The sequence below is a fragment of the Argopecten irradians genome, unplaced genomic scaffold (assembly GCF_041381155.1).
Source record: "Argopecten irradians isolate NY unplaced genomic scaffold, Ai_NY scaffold_0612, whole genome shotgun sequence".
NCBI lineage: Eukaryota > Metazoa > Mollusca > Bivalvia > Pectinida > Pectinidae > Argopecten > Argopecten irradians.
Genome location: NW_027188079.1, coordinates 30,723 through 47,002, shown reverse-complemented (window position 1 = coordinate 47,002; position 16,280 = coordinate 30,723). Strand labels below are relative to the sequence as shown.

Sequence of the window (16,280 nt, the reverse complement as noted above, 5' to 3'; positions counted from 1 at the left end):
GATACTGTGAGCCCGGCAGGTCCACTTGTTGTAACGCCGCCAACATAGTAACGTCCTGTAATACGGCTGTTAAGAAAAGTTTGGGCTCCAAACTAGAAGTGAAGGATTATTACACTATTGATGATAGAACAGAACGGGCCACTCTCATTTTATAGGACTTGCTGACCGCCTCCTGTTTAATAGGTGAATTGCCTATTATAGGATTGGCCAACTCCATTTATATGAATGGCCACCTCCTATTATAGGAATTGCCTATTATAGGATTGGCCAACTCTTTATTAGAAGAATGGCCACCTTCTATTATATGGATGGCCACTTCCTATTAAAAGAATGTCCATTCAAACCTGTTATAAGAATGACCACCTCCTATTATAGGAATGAATGGCCATCTTCTGTTTATAGGAATGACATATTATAGGATAGCCCGAGAAACTAAGAAAACTGGCCCTGACACCAGACTTAAATATTATGACAGATGATGTCTAGTGTGTAGGACAAGAGCGCACTTCTACATGAAAAAGGTGAATTCACCGACACCGTGTGGTATCATCCTATTCAGACTACGTACAAAACATTACCACCGAAAAAGCGCCAACTTGGTCTTTTCAACAAATGAATAATTCATATCTACTCATAGTCATCTTTTACATGCACGTTTATATTGTGTCAACTCAGAAGTTTCTTTTTTTGCAACATTGAATTTACCGCCTCATCGTCGCTATATTCTCATAATATGCATATCGTCTTAAATCTCGATGGTTTGCTATGGGTAGATAAATTATTCATTTGTTGATTATACTAATGGTAATGTAGCCTCACCACTTTGTGTAAGTATAAGATATGTAAATACAAGTTTACAGTCTGACATCGATAGGAGAAGATCAAGTAACTAGGAAAACATTATGTAGAGACAATTAACTTACATTAATAGCAAACACAATATAGCAAAAAGGTAGAAATCATAACTAATATTGTAATATGAAGGTCTGAAAAAATGAATGTTTAAATGTATTAAACCAAATTCCCAACAGTGTTCTTGCGAAAACACGACCTACAGCAAAACACATATTATTGCATATAAAATTAAAACTATTAACCTCATGGACAATGCCAGCTTGTTTAAGCCGAAAGGATTACGTAGAAATATTAATTAATAATTAATAAAGGTAACCACTATTCGTCGGACGATGATTTGGATATGCAAATTTTATCGTCAAAGATCTCACGCATGCGCAAAACATACTACTTCACTTGTAAACCAAAATGGCGTCCCGCGTAAATCGACCACGTTTGAAAAGAGTAACCGAGTCCGCTACTAAGAGAAGAGTGGCCAAATGGGGCAAAGAGAACCCACGCATTACATTAGGGGACCAATTCTCCAGATGGGTGCAGTTTAAACAGGAAAACGACAGTTGTTCCAACACAGATGCTGCACGTATTCTGTTGGATCATTGGTAAGCAATTTTCGTCTAATCTGAGTACAGTACTGATTGTTTACCTTTTTCGCAATCCCAACACAATACTGTTAGGGTACGAAAGTGACGTTTATTATCAAACATTCACATCAAATCACATGCATGAGATGTTCAACACATAATTTTGGTTTATTTTATAAGATACCCAGCATATATCCGCATGTAATGTGTCAAGTGTAAGCTATCAAAACTAGACTGGTTAGTTTGATTTGAAAAGGGGCCCCGAAGGGGAAATTGTCGTAAATATATTACAGTATCGTTCGTCTATATGTAGTAACTATTCGAATTAGAAAAAAAACACAGTCTTACAGATGCTTCTAATATCTAAATTATTATAATAATGATAATTGATTTTATTTGGATTATTAGATGCATTCGGTATATCGGATAACGTCAGATATCTGAAATAAGGTGTAAAATTATTGATCGAGTGTAGCTTTTAGGCTAAAAGCATAAATGTTTTATATATGAAATCTACCATGATATATTTGCAGATTGAATAATCTATAGGCCTATATCTTGCAGTATCTGTAAACTCACAGTTTTCCTTTGTCCAGAATTTGTTCTCCAGTTTGAAATTATTTCACAATGGCTCAAGCTTCACTTGTTTTTATATATTTATAATTGTATATTGTGTTGCTCATTGCCTCATTCTATTATCATGTGATACCTCTTCAGCAAAATAATATATGTATATATAAAGGTAAGAAATATTTCTTAAAACTCTGTTTATACATGTACAGCTGACATGTCAAGGTTTTGTGCTGTGAGTAACCAGTGGATCAATGACATCACAATCGCTCTTTCATTTTCATATAAATGTTTTGTTTCTGTATTTAGGTATGCATCATCAGTAAGGGAATTACATGGTGCAAGTACAGTTGAAGTGTCAACACCTGTCCAGGGGCCATCTACATCAACACCTGGTCCTTGTCATCTGCATCCGTTGAAGTCAAAAGATGAACATCTTATATCAGATGTTTCTGATATAGAGTAAGTGTTCCATTTAGTCATTATTTGAATAGATTTTGTCTATTCCATACCAATGAAATATTATGTATTGGCATGCAGGTTATTATTTCACATTTACATATTGTGAAACACTAACAGATCTACACTGTATACATCACTAGAGTTGTTATTTATTACATTTATATACACGTTGTAATGTTAGTTTGTTATCTATTATCATCAATATTATGGTTCCAGTACCCCCATCCTCGATATTCCAGGGGTTCCGATCACTTACGATCTCTACACCCCTGGACTATCTCATAGTAAAACTGGAGGCAACAGAATATAACAGGTAACTTAGTCATTTGATGTACATCAAAAGAGCTGTATAACGGTACACTGTGGTTGACTCTGTGGCTTTGATGTTAGGCGTCACTCTCTCTGTAGTCTCCAAATGAAATATTTGCTAGCCCGTGATTGGTCAAATGTTTTCCGCTGAGCTGCCTTCAATTTCACTGCGAGATAGTCCAGGGGTGTAGAGATCGTAAGTGATCGGAAGCCATGGAGTATCGAGGATGCAGTACCCCATACAGTAATATTTGCCTAAGTGACCACCTCTGTATAATGACAACCTGCTGATAAGATACTGGAAAAGTATAAAGTATTAGTTTAAGAAATACAGTATATACTTACAGAAACTCAATATATATATATTATGTATATACCCTAGATGAATTATTTTAGAATTATGTACTTGTCATATGCTGTATAATTGACATGTCTTATTTTTCATTAGAGTTCAATCATCAGATATGTCTGGTGTGGAGGCTATGTCAGATGTCAGCAGAGAGTGTGAAGATGTACGTGTTCTAAGGCGCTATGAAGAGAAAGCTTTGGAGAATGAAGGATCATTCATTCAGTGAGTACAGTCATGATCAGTTACTTGATATTGACCAGCATAATATAAACAGCGTGTATTTGTAATACACTTTTACAGGAAAAGTTATTTAGTATTCGAGCATGATAATCTGTAAATCATTTAGAAATATTGTACCATTTCGACATACACAAAGAATAACTTTTATTCTTACAAAGACTTGTTTTATTTCAGGATATCATATGAAGAAATTGAAGAACCTAATGATCCAACATACAGTCCCAGTCAAAGTGACATTGAAGAGGAAGATGCTGATCTTGACATTGAGTTTGAAATGTCATTATGGTAAAAGATTTTGTATGGATTTCATAATTATTATGTGTGGATGATTTATGATATATGCCTATGATAAGTTTAAAATATATATATCTGCCAATTCCATAATATTGGGACATTTTTTATTCTTTATAAATAAATCATAAAATATGGGCCCCGCTCACAATGATAGGAGTTGACTGGAAGGAGTCAAAGTAATACTTCAAAGGTCAAACCATTTTTGTAAATTTTATATTCCTGATGAGCTTTTTTTTATTACATAATCAAGCAAGAAATTAATGTTCCTGGATTAAGTTAACGACTCACCTGACCATAGGTCATAGTAGTGGGTAACATGTCAAGATCAGTGTGTCAGAAGTCAAGGTCACTTTTTATCATCAAAGTTCGCATGGAAAATCATTGTTTTGTAGCTTTTATGTGATGAGGATTATTGTACATGTGATATTAACACAAGAGACTGAGATGAATTTATCTAGGTATATGATTTTATAGTATACATTATTTATGTTTCACAGTACACCACAAACAAATCAAGCAGCACTGGAGATGCTACCTATAGTAGGTGATGTAGACATAGATGACTCGAGACCAGATGATGATGAAGGTGATGTGCCTGTTGATTCCGAGAGCAGTGATGATCCAGTGACAGAAAAAAAATTCATCTGTTTTGAGTCATGCCTAAAGGAATTAGCAGCCATAAGGATGCCTTCTCACTGTCAGCGAAAGGGTTGTGACGGAGAAATCGGTGTGAAATGTAGATATGTTGGAAGTTCAGCTCAGCTGATATGGGTAAGAATTGTGTATATATGTAAATTAATGAATGTAATAAGTTTATTTATGGTATTTTGGGACCGCGGTGGCCGAGTGGTTAAGATGTCCCGACATATTACCACCAGCCCTTCACCTCTGGGATGCGGGTTCAAAGCCCAAGTGGGGCAGTTGCCAGGTACTGACTGTTGGTCGATGGTTTTTCTCTGGGTACTCCGACTTTCCTCCACTAACAAACCTGGCACGTCCTTTCATGACCCTGGCTGTTATAGGGTGTTAAACTAACAAAACCAAATCAATATTGGTATTTATGTTTCACAAACTTGTGTTTCATAAGAATATGAAGTAAAAACGTGTATGTCAGATCACTTGTTACAAAAATAGTGTTAAAGAATGAAATGTACAATAATTAGTGACTGCAAATGACAGTGTGTTATATTTATGATATGATTTTCATTTATCTCTATAATTTCATTCACAGACTTGTTCCAACGGGCACAATGTCCATACTTGGAACTCCCAACCAAGGTTGAAGAAGGTTTATGTTGGCAATGTGCTCCTGTCAGCTGCAATTTTGATGTCTGGTAATAATTATCAGAAAATTTCGCTATTATTCCAATTCTTGAATCTTGGAATGATCAGCTCAACAAGCCATCTACGTGTTCAAAGAACATTTACAGTGCCAGTGATAGACTCTTCCTACCAGACCCTTATGAGAGAAACCATCAACAAATACAAGGGAAAAGAATTAGTTGTTGCTGGTAAGTTTGGCGATTGTCTGATGAAAAGTGTACAATTTTACATGATTATCAGGTAGGTAGTACAAAAATAATCAAATAGCTTCTATCATGATAAGGGTTATGAGACCTTATATGAGCATTACCAGTATGATCCCAATTACATTGTGTTCAAAACAAATTTTGTTGACATTGAAATAAAGGTACAGATATATAGCAGTGGAAAATTTTACTTTTCATAGGTGATGCACGTAATGACAGTCCTGGACACACTGCAATGTACTGCACCTACACTTTTATTGAGTATGAGACAAAAGACATTGTGTCCAGTATTGTCATCGACAAACGAATGACTAATATGAAATCCATCAACATGGAAAAAGAGGGAATGTTGAGAGCGATGAAAAGTCTGCTGGATGAAGGAGTACTTATCAAAGAAGTGTGCACTGATGCCCATACCCAAATTGCAAGCATGCTGAGTAAGTGCTATAACCATATTTCAATAAAACATTGTCATATATTTCTTATAACTACCCCCATGTGACAAGGCCTTTTAAGTTTATCTGACCCGAAAGGTCAGGATGACCTATAGCCATCATGCCCCATCAGTTGTCGAGGGCCATGCGTTACCTTTGCATTCAAATGACTTCTAACTTACCGAAAGGTCCAGGGTACTCATATTTGGCCTGTAGCATGCTAAGGTGAGGTGCATCCAAGTTTGTTCAAATGAATGACCTTGACTGCCATTCATGGTCACAGGTGTCAAATAGGCTGAAGTCTTAAAACAACTTCTTGTGTATAGTAAGAGACCTAGAGTCCCGATATTGGACTTGTAACATGTTGGCATGAAGGAACACTATTTTATTCAATAATAATTCACCTTGGTGCATATATACCAGATAAAAAAAATGTTTAGAGGTATAGACCAATCTATCATTTTCAAGACATTAAAATTGTTTGGGTATGATTATATTAGTCCCAACTTCCTTACATTATAACGGCATGTGCTAGTAGTTTGATTACACCGCTATAACCTATTAGTCGGAACTTCATTCGCACAACCAAAGTATATTACAACTTTTATTTCAGTCTATCATATCCCTACATAAACAAGTGATTATAAGGGTTTTATATATTTTTCATTTGTTGCAGAGAAAGACTACCCCCTGTTAAAACACAGCTTTGACACCTGGCATGGCGCTAAGAATTTCGGAAAAAAGATGACTGCTGTATGTATATTATTTCCGAAAAAAGTTTATGTCCTTTCCTTGTATCATCTTATACCTTAGGTTCCTAGTTTGAAACCCATATGGGATTGTCCGAAGGTAGTGACTATAGGTCAATGAATTTCTATACATCACAAGTCTGGTTTGTCTTTACACAGTACTGGCTAAAATTAATCTGAAAAAAAAACAAAATCCCTACACCTGTGGATAGTACCAAAGTAAGGTTTAGGCCCGAATTAATTTATAAGTATCACTGGAATATTAATATGATTTAGGCTTACTTTTATCTGATGCTATGTTATTAGATACCAGGTTGATAACTGGACAGATAAATTTGCTATCTATTTTTCACAAAATTAATTACATGTATCTCTAAATACATATAAATGTTCCCTCAACAATATGTCGAATAAGAATCTATATTTCCACAGGTTGCTGCAGAGACCAGAAATAAAGACCATAGACCATGGGTACAGGACCTTGTGAACCATTTCTGGTACTGCAGTAGGAAAGCCCAAGGCAGTGAGATGGCTCTCATAGTAAGTATCTCCATGACTTAATACAACTAACAGACACATTCATTCTTTCAAAGATGTTATCTTCTTCCCTTTGACTTATAGATATATATCAATTCAATTTTTGAATGATAACTTTTTTGGTCATCAAGACATTTAATAGTATATTTCATTGATTGGACTTCTGTATCCTTGAATATAACTCCAGCTCATTATAAAATAAGATTGTGTCCTTTTAGCTTCATGTGAACATGGTATACTATTACTATCCTTATTATGTAGTCTTTACTAATTTAATATAAATGAATATCTTTCAATGTTATGCCAAAATATAGGTATTGATAGTGATGTAAGTATGCATTTCTTAGTCCAGATGGAGAGGGATTTTGCACCATGTGACAGATGTGCATGAATGGGTTATTGGGGATGGTGCAGGCCCAGCACAATGTGAGCATGATCCCATTCTGACAACAGAAGATATGGAGAGTAAGTGACTGGAACCTGGGTCAGAACCTCACACTTCTCTTGCCAAAGTGATATTGGACACAAGGCTTCTGCACAATTTGAACTATTATGTCAACTTCAGGTATGCATAAAACACTAAAGGCATCATGAGATTAAATTATTTATTCTATCATATGCATAAACTTCCATAATAGTATTATAAATCATATGAATGAAAAACAAATCTTCATAACAGTAATTTTCCGAAGTTGTATGTACTCAATTTCAGTTGCCTGATAACACAGTAACAATTATCAAAAGAAACTATCCAATATTTGACAATACTACTTTGACAGACAACACAATAGTGCCTATGATTGCCACATTATGCAATTCTATAGCTATTTTCACCAATCTTGTTATATAGTGTATACTATACAAATGGTCTCTCTTTATACTGCCATTTATTTCAGACATACAGGCGAGTTGGAAAACTTCCACGAGCATATACTCATGTATGCAGCAAAGAGATTTGCCTACAGGTATTTATAATTTTCATATCAAAGTACTTTGTATTAAAATGATAATGAAAATTGTTATGTGGTGAACATACAAGCAGCACCGTTTCATTATGAAATACATGTACACTGAATAAATGAAATCACATTAACTTCAAATAATTGCATTTATTCCAAAGTAATTGTATGCCATAGTTTATGATATATTTGAAAACACAACATCAGTTATAAGTATGTAAATTGAAACAAAACAAACTTTCATTTTCTAGCTATCCCATGTACAAGGCCCGCAACCAGCTGGCAGTCATCGACTACCAGAAGCACAAAGAGAGGGCTCAGGCTACTAACAGACAAGGGGAACCCATGTAAGCAAACATATATCAAATTTATGGACATCGTTGTACATTTCTTAGTTAGAATTCATTTGTCCCAGCAAAAAATGAAGTCAATTTTTCATCCTCACTGAAAAAAAGAATTTTAAATGTATTTCTGCATTTATCTTGAAACAATTGAAAATAGTTTGTGCATTTTAAGAATTTAAATTATGATTGAAAATATTTACATTGAATATATATACTTTTCTATTGATTTCAGATATGCAAGGAAGTATTCAAAGAGGAACAAAAATTGGAGCGCTGTGCCTGTGAAAGAGAAAAAAAAGTATGTGTACATCCCACAAATGATGGAAGAAATCCTTTCACGGCTAGCCCATCATGAAGGACCACTTCCTACTCGCTTCCCACCTGAGGAGGGAGACCCGCGCCTCATCAAAAGGACCATCGCGGAAGTGTCACCGATTCCTACTAAGGAACTTGTAGCAAAGAAGAAATCCAGATTTCAGTAAATCATGCCAATCTGTGTGCCTGGAAACCTGTGTAGGTGTGTGTTGGATCAGGAAAGTGAGTTCTAATCTGCCACACACAGCAGCTAGGCACAACCCTCCTGACACCCTGACCTAAACGTCCATGACGCCATAGGGTGAAATTCCGGTATGCGGAATGACGCATGTGTGAATGGTACTCTTCAACAGGTTGGCGATGTCTGCCCAGCATATCACGGTGATATCCATTCCCTAACGCAAGGACTATTGGGTCCAATACTAGTGTATCCATTTCCTGAAAATGATAGAAGACACAAATATGATACAAATGTTCATTGTACCATTCATTGACTTACTATATATCCTTATGTCTATATGGAGCATACTGACATAGAGCAAGCATTCGTTTCTGAAATAGTGTCAGGATTATAATTCAAGATGCAGACTTCTTTTATCACGTTTACACAAGTTATGGCAATTGTAACTTGTAAACTGCAACTATTTTGATACAGTAAGCAAATTGTTTGCTCTTCTGCAATTTCAATATATATATATATATATTCATGTATGTCTGTTTCATTTTAGACCAGTGCATTATCTTTAAATTCATACAGTGCGATATTCAGATTCGTTCAATAAAAAATAAGATATAAATAATCTTTTTGTCTGTATCACACACTTTGTATTTGATACAGCTTTAGCGGTGTAAATCTTTGTGAAAATAAATTTTGTAGCACATATAAGACTCTTTGTTTTTAAATGACAATTTTTAGTAAACCATACATTCATATTTTATTCAAATAAACTCTCATATATATATACGTACACATACATTTGAACCGAGGGTTACAGACAAGCTAAAGCTTATAACAATTCCTCTCCTGGGAAATTTTTGTAAGTGTGAGACATTTACCGGTCTGTTAGCAATACAGTTGTTTGGGAGACAGTCACAGCATTTTCTTTCGATGTCTGTTGGCATCTCTCTGCAATGGTTACATTTGCACCAGGATGGTGTCTGGGATGGTTCACCAGCTGGGGGATCTCCAGGGGGGCTACCACCAGGAACTTCGCACAGATCAAACACCAAACCTGGTTCCCTCTCTACCATCTGTGTTACAATGTCTCGTAATCTTTCTGCTGACATGTTTCTCACTAATTCCTGTCAATAAATGAAGAAACACATTTCCAGTCATCAAATGTTATGGTAAAACAGTTATCAAGCCTCTCCCCTAATATTACTTTGGTTTAGTTGGATAAGTTGAACTCGGCCAGGATCATTAGGACATGCCAGTAGATGTTGGGGGAACGCCGGAGTATCCTGAGAAACACCACCAACCAGCGGTCAGTACCTAGCAAATGCCACACATGGGATTCAAACTCGTAACCCAGAAGTGGAGGGTGATGATTGATTCCCGTGTGCTGCAGTTGCCAGGTACTGTCCGCTGGTCATTGTTATTTCTCAGGGTACTCCGGCTTTCCTACAACATCTAATTTACAGCTAAAATTAACAATAAAGCTAAGTTGCACAGTACTTCAATATTTGTTTGGTAAGTCCTTTAGTGACAATATGACCTTTTCAAACAAGGCATTATAATTGAAGAAGCTTGAGGTACCACTTATAACTTTGGCTAAGAAAAAATTGAGGCAAACTAAATACCATATGGAGAAAGGTAAGTGAGTTTGTGCCATGCTTTTTGTGGCATCAATAACCAAGTGTCCTTGAAGCCTAGTATTGGGCCTACAGGTAGCATGCTCCAATGAAGGATTACAAAGTTTGTCAATGCTTGACCAATTCATCAAAGGTCACAGGTGTCAAACAGGCCAATAATTATTTGATAATGTTCCTCAATAAATAGTGGACCTACATGGAGGGCTACCAAGTTTGCTAAAATGAATGACCTTTACAAATTCATAATGATACAGATTGTGTATGGCATGAAAAACTGAACAAAAATATAATATAAAAAAATACCTTTGAATCTTACATGTTACTCTATAATAATAATATGGACTGAAAGTACCAGGTAGTGTGCGTCTGATTCGGGCTCATGTTTGCACACTGAGATAAGCACAATTAATAAAACAGCTAAATAATCACTGAAGTATGCTACACAAAAGCATGTAAAAGTTAGTTTGTAACATTTGTGTCGTGTAATAGTGTACTACCAATTATGGACTTTCAGCTCTCAGTCATAATTAAATTTTACCAAGGCTGTATAACACCATATGGACCGAATCAAAGATCTCATTTTAATATCAGATATGTAGTTCCCCCTAATGCCTACAGAATTATCCGAAAGAATAATGGTGACTATAGGACATCACCCTGAAGAACTCAACTTTTGGATAATGACATCAAAAAAGTATATAACTCAAGGTTTGAATATATATACAAACACCGAGTCAATATGATATCATATATCACACCTCATGTAACTAATTTATATAAGTATTAGTATGAGAATAGAGAAAATTCATGGCGTAGGCTGCACAGCTATAATATACATGTATATCAATTATGGACCTTTGTAATGGTCCATATGGTGTTATACCGCCCTGGCACAATGAATACTAACCGAAGGTGTACCCCAAGGTTACATTGTATTTCAGATTCTACCAGAGCGGTATAACACCATATGGACCGGCACAAAGATCCTATTTTTTTTTATTTGATAATATGCATAATGTCAAAAATCTCTGATGTGCATGTAATAACAAGAAAAATGTTGGCCATAGAATGCCACCCTGAAGAACTTGGGCAAGGAATTCGAAGTTCATGCACAAAGGAATACATGTATTGGCTTGATGTTTCTAAAAATGGAGAAATGAGAACGATGGAAAATCAGAGCAAATATTTTATAAATATATAGGATACCTGTGCTTTTGCCTTCCTTTGTTCTCGTCTTTCCTCTACCCTACGTCGGTCATCTGCATGTAGTCTGGATCCACCACGACCCCTCTGACTTCCCCTGCCCCTAGATCTACCTCTGCTTACTCCGCCTCTACCTCTTGGTCTACCTCTAGCTCTTCCTCTTCCGCCTCGTCCTCTAGCTCTTGATCCTCTGCCACGACCCCTAACTGTAGGGCTTTCACTAAATTCCTCTGCCTCATAATCAATCTGATGATGATGATATGATCGATGATGATGATGATGATGATGATGAGGATGAAAATAATACAAAAAAATATATTTGGTTATTCTAAACCAATTTCTTTCATGTATCTCAGCAAGCTAATGCAGACTCTAGATAGCCTTTTTTATAAATACATGTGTTGTAAAGTGTAAACTAATTCCAATGTAATAATCATATGCAATTTGAAAACGTTTTATTTGATGATTCATTTGGCTTACACAGACAGTGTTTTTTTCAACAACTTTTACCAGTCGGGTAACATATTGTTAATAATTTCATATTTCATAATCATCGGAATAATAAAACGACCACAGACCCATTTAGTTAGGCGAGCAGGCTACCGTAGCTTACATTTGTATTATTTGCAACATGTACATGCATATATATGTACCTCAGATAATAACGTAGATCTAATATACACGAATTATACATCTGGGTTGATAACACTTTCTATGTATTCCATGTTACATTTGTTTCATTATAACGGTATTTCGTACGTACGTATACTTTGTAAGTACGCCGTACCGTAACGTTTTGCCAAGCCATGGTCACTGTACTGCAGTTTTGACATATCATGATCTCGCAACGACCATCGGGTTAATTTAGTTGTAATCAATTCGCCGTAAACCATGTACGCGACAGTGCGATTTCGCCAGATTGCAAGTGAAGTAAATGTTACCTAAAACATCTAAACAAATAATGACATCGGTATAATAGTGTGACCGACGTCCATTTATACAACAAACATTACAGATCGTTTCGTGACAGTAACGTTACCCCGTTGGGGCCCCTTCGTGGGTATGTTGCGGAAAATGCATACTTTCACGAATTTGTCAGTGGGTGACATATCTTTTTTCATAATTCCCAAATGATTAAGACATATAAAATATCATCTGAAGCTTCAATATCAAATAACATGTTTAAAAATATAAACTAACGTACCGTATCGCTTGTGTCACTTTCAGCCATCGTGGTTGTGTTTACTGATGAAACTGCCTCGATTTCAAATTGGTCACGTGATAATTTTAGCGCTAAATATAAGCGGGGTTTCCCAACTTTACTGAGTGGTCAAGCTGGACATTGGGATCGACTATAAATATGAGGATAACACAGAAATGTATCTGGGAATGTTAAAAACACGTACACTCAACGAAAAGAAGAACAGTTTCACTGTGATGTCCCTTTAATAATATAAACAGGTATTCTTTTCTCTAACAATGCATTCAATATAGAATAACGAATCAGTTCATTTAAAAGTCAACCAGTAGAAACAGACAGTTCCTTTTGCTTTCTGTTAAAGCTCCGACCAGCGGAGGTGATGGTGGATGGAAAGACTTGGACATTGGTCAGACGTCCAGACAGTTTCGATGACCTAGTTAGGCCATATATGATGTGAGCAAGTGAAGGCATTCATTTCTATTTTTACATCTATACCACATATTATGTTGTTGTATTACCGTGTTATGTGGAAACTGCTATATTTGTTTGATAGTATCGCCGTCAGGTAGACGACTGTAATGTTAAGCTATGCATGTTAAAACATTCTAGAGGCTAGCATTGTTGTAAGTAGAGGACACTAGTTTCGTTGCCCTGTAGTATATAAAACCGCGACTTCGTCTAAAAGTTTTACTCATACCCCAGATGATTAACGTGAACGTACGTTAAACCCCCCTAAACTATACTAAGCTAGAAATTTCCCCATAGTTGTTCGAGCTGTCAAGGTGAAAACATCCAATACAATGCTAATATCAGTTGTTGATAACTTGCGGTAGGGTAGAGTACGGAGATAGGTGTGCCTGAACAAGGCTTCCTTCCTCCGCGTTAATACTCTTGTAAGTTGATTAATACTGAAGCCTTGAGATTGCTTATTACATGAATCAGTGAGAGTGATCGTGATTACTCGGTAAAATTAAGCGCTCGGTAACAGGCCTAAGAGAAAAAGAAAAAAATTACATATATTCTTCATTGACCTGTTGTACGCGAGTGTTAGGGATCATCGAATCACCCCAAGTAGGGGAGACTACTCATATTCACTAAGGGAGCACTCAGTTTTGTTAATGAATTGTATCTTTCTGTATAATTTTGAATTATATGATCATGATCACAGAGATGCACTGAGTGATCATTATTTATAATTGTGATATTACATGTAGAGTATTTAGGGATAGTTGTTTCTATTTGAACATAGCAAGACGAGCTGTTTTATATATGTATATATTTCCACTGATCGTTGCTTGATTACAACAGTACATTATCCACCGTATAGATCATCAGTGTGACTGATTTGGAACCGGTAAATGTCACATAATTTGGTGGGTAGCGGTAGTGATCTTGTCTATATCTCTATGTTGTTTGAGTACGTTGTTTCAAATAAAAATCTTATTCTAGATTTTAACTGTAATTTTTGTTGTGAATATTATGACTGATGAGACATCTTGCTCTCAGTTGAGAGACTCTAGAGATGGATTTTAATGAGGATAGTAGACTGGGATTTCACTCAACATCAACACTAAATATGTCAAAGGGGAGCAGTCATTACAGAGCTCCGGGGATAACATGTATGTATGGAGATGGCCGAACTTCTGAAGCAAAGGTAGTATCAGCACAATATCACTTATCGAGACAGAAATCAAAGACGTACAGCTCGGTTTAGCGAGAAGTATGGTACATGTATCAAGCTATCATCACCCTCAGCCAAGGACGTATATGAGACTTATAAATCTCTTCCCTCAGCGGATTAGAATGAATCCAAAGTCGGTTGCTGATTTTGATGATAGTGATTACACAATGTAAAGCATGTTGTCAGGTTCTACGTATGATGGCACGAGATGAGTCAATATAGTTTGAAAGGACAAACTCAGGGTATACTTTGTGATTTACCTACCAAGAATCAGGATCGCTATATCCCATTAATCAGGGCTCTTGAACAAATATTTGACCCACCAAATCAAACTGAATTTTATCGAGTACAGTAGTCGAAAACGAGTCAGGGGGCAAATGAAACACTTCCAGGTTGATTAATTTAATCTACCCAACTGTTGAAGGTGAAGTGAGGAAAACCTTGACCTATCGAGATCTTATAGATGCGATTCATATGGCGGTTGAGTTGGAAGCTTACAGAGAAACATAATGCATATACAAGGAATATACCTGGTAATATTACTGGGGATATTGATGCCAAACACCAAGTAGAGACCGAGAAATCTGGGATGGAATCCATGTTGAGCATGTTGAGAAGTTGGAAAAGATACAAGCAGATAGTTACAATCTGGAAGGAATATACAATATAAGCCCGCTGTTTTAAATGTCACGAAACAGGACATTTCCGCCGGAATTGTCCTCAACTCAAAAAGAAAAACAATCAAAAATCGAAACGAGCTGCTAATCCAGTAAGGACTAGAACAAGATGGCGTATGGGTAAACATTCATCCGGAATCGGAGTATCGTCTGCTGGATTATACAAAATTGCATAACAAAGGAAACTAAACGCATACATGTAATTTTAATCCAGGCTACTGTTCACGGCAAAAAAGACCATCACGAAGTTGCCGATTTTGATGATAGTGATTATGTGTATCAATCAATGAGTAGGAACCACAATGTAAAGCATGTGTCAGTAAAAAATCCAATCATCTTGTTGACGAAATCAGTTCCAAAATGCTATAAGCATTGTGGTGTTTATGACACGACTCAGATTTCTGTAGGTTCACTTGTTTATTTCGCAAATCTCCCCAGAGGAAGGTACATCTCTTTACATTGAACTTCCTGGAGGAAGGTAGTTACTCAATTCACAGGACTCCCCGGAGGAAGGTATTCATTTCACAGAACTCCCCGGAGGAAGGTGGTTATCCAAAGCACAGAACTTCCCAGAGGAAGGTAAAAGACATGTGGGGGACCTAAATTTTCCTTTGATTTAGCCGTGGCCCGGCATGTTGACAACCTGAGTCGAATCTAAAATTAGGCTAGACTAACACCCGGACTGTAAATTCCGGAAAGTTCCGGATTGCAAATAAAATTGCAATAAAAATACAAAAAGTCTAAATTTTAGGAACATGACACACTCCCCTCCTGATATATCTATATCACTGCTTTTAAACAAAAATGTTATGTTCAATGCAAATAAACTTAGGTAATATCACACAAAAGAATGTCTGAATAATTCTAATAGAAGACAAAGAGTATTTCCACATTTGTTCATTCCTTGAAGTCACTCTGGGCTGGTAAGAAACACAACTTCGGTAACTGGTCTGACAAAGTATGTGGTTTTGCCATCTCTGACCACACGGATTTCCACTTTTCGCACTAATTTGTTCTTCACTTATGAACACACGGTAACAACTGCAAGAGGCCATTCCATGCGCGCGACACTCCGATCCTTCATAAGAACATGTCCCCTTCGAAGATTCCTCTGCGGTTTCTGCCATTTGGTACGCGTCTGCAAGTTGAGGGTACTCTCTCCGCCATTTCTTCCAAAAC

The 16,280-nt window shown here is 36.5% G+C and overlaps 2 protein-coding genes across 2 annotated transcripts; one reads left to right on the top strand and one right to left on the bottom strand.

Annotated features, from left to right (window-relative positions):
- The first annotated feature begins 1,069 nt into the window (after positions 1-1,069).
- LOC138313197 (uncharacterized) lies at positions 1,070-8,694 on the top strand. The gene is given in 13 exon segments (XM_069253763.1): positions 1,070-1,454; positions 2,316-2,468; positions 3,226-3,348; positions 3,541-3,651; positions 4,158-4,431; positions 4,892-5,171; positions 5,390-5,626; positions 6,300-6,376; positions 6,805-6,912; positions 7,257-7,474; positions 7,806-7,874; positions 8,120-8,215; positions 8,445-8,694. Coding segments are annotated over 13 exon segments (2,187 nt in total). The 5' UTR covers positions 1,070-1,263.
- On the bottom strand, positions 7,501-12,987 carry LOC138313198 (P2X purinoceptor 7-like). The gene is made up of 4 exons (XM_069253764.1): positions 12,747-12,987; positions 11,546-11,788; positions 9,584-9,829; positions 7,501-8,965 (listed from the first exon to the last, which is right to left on the bottom strand). Exons 1-4 carry the CDS (start codon positions 12,771-12,773, stop codon positions 8,696-8,698), a joined length of 786 nt encoding a protein of 261 aa, XP_069109865.1. The 5' UTR covers positions 12,774-12,987; the 3' UTR covers positions 7,501-8,695.
- Between the last annotated feature and the right edge of the window lie 3,293 nt (positions 12,988-16,280).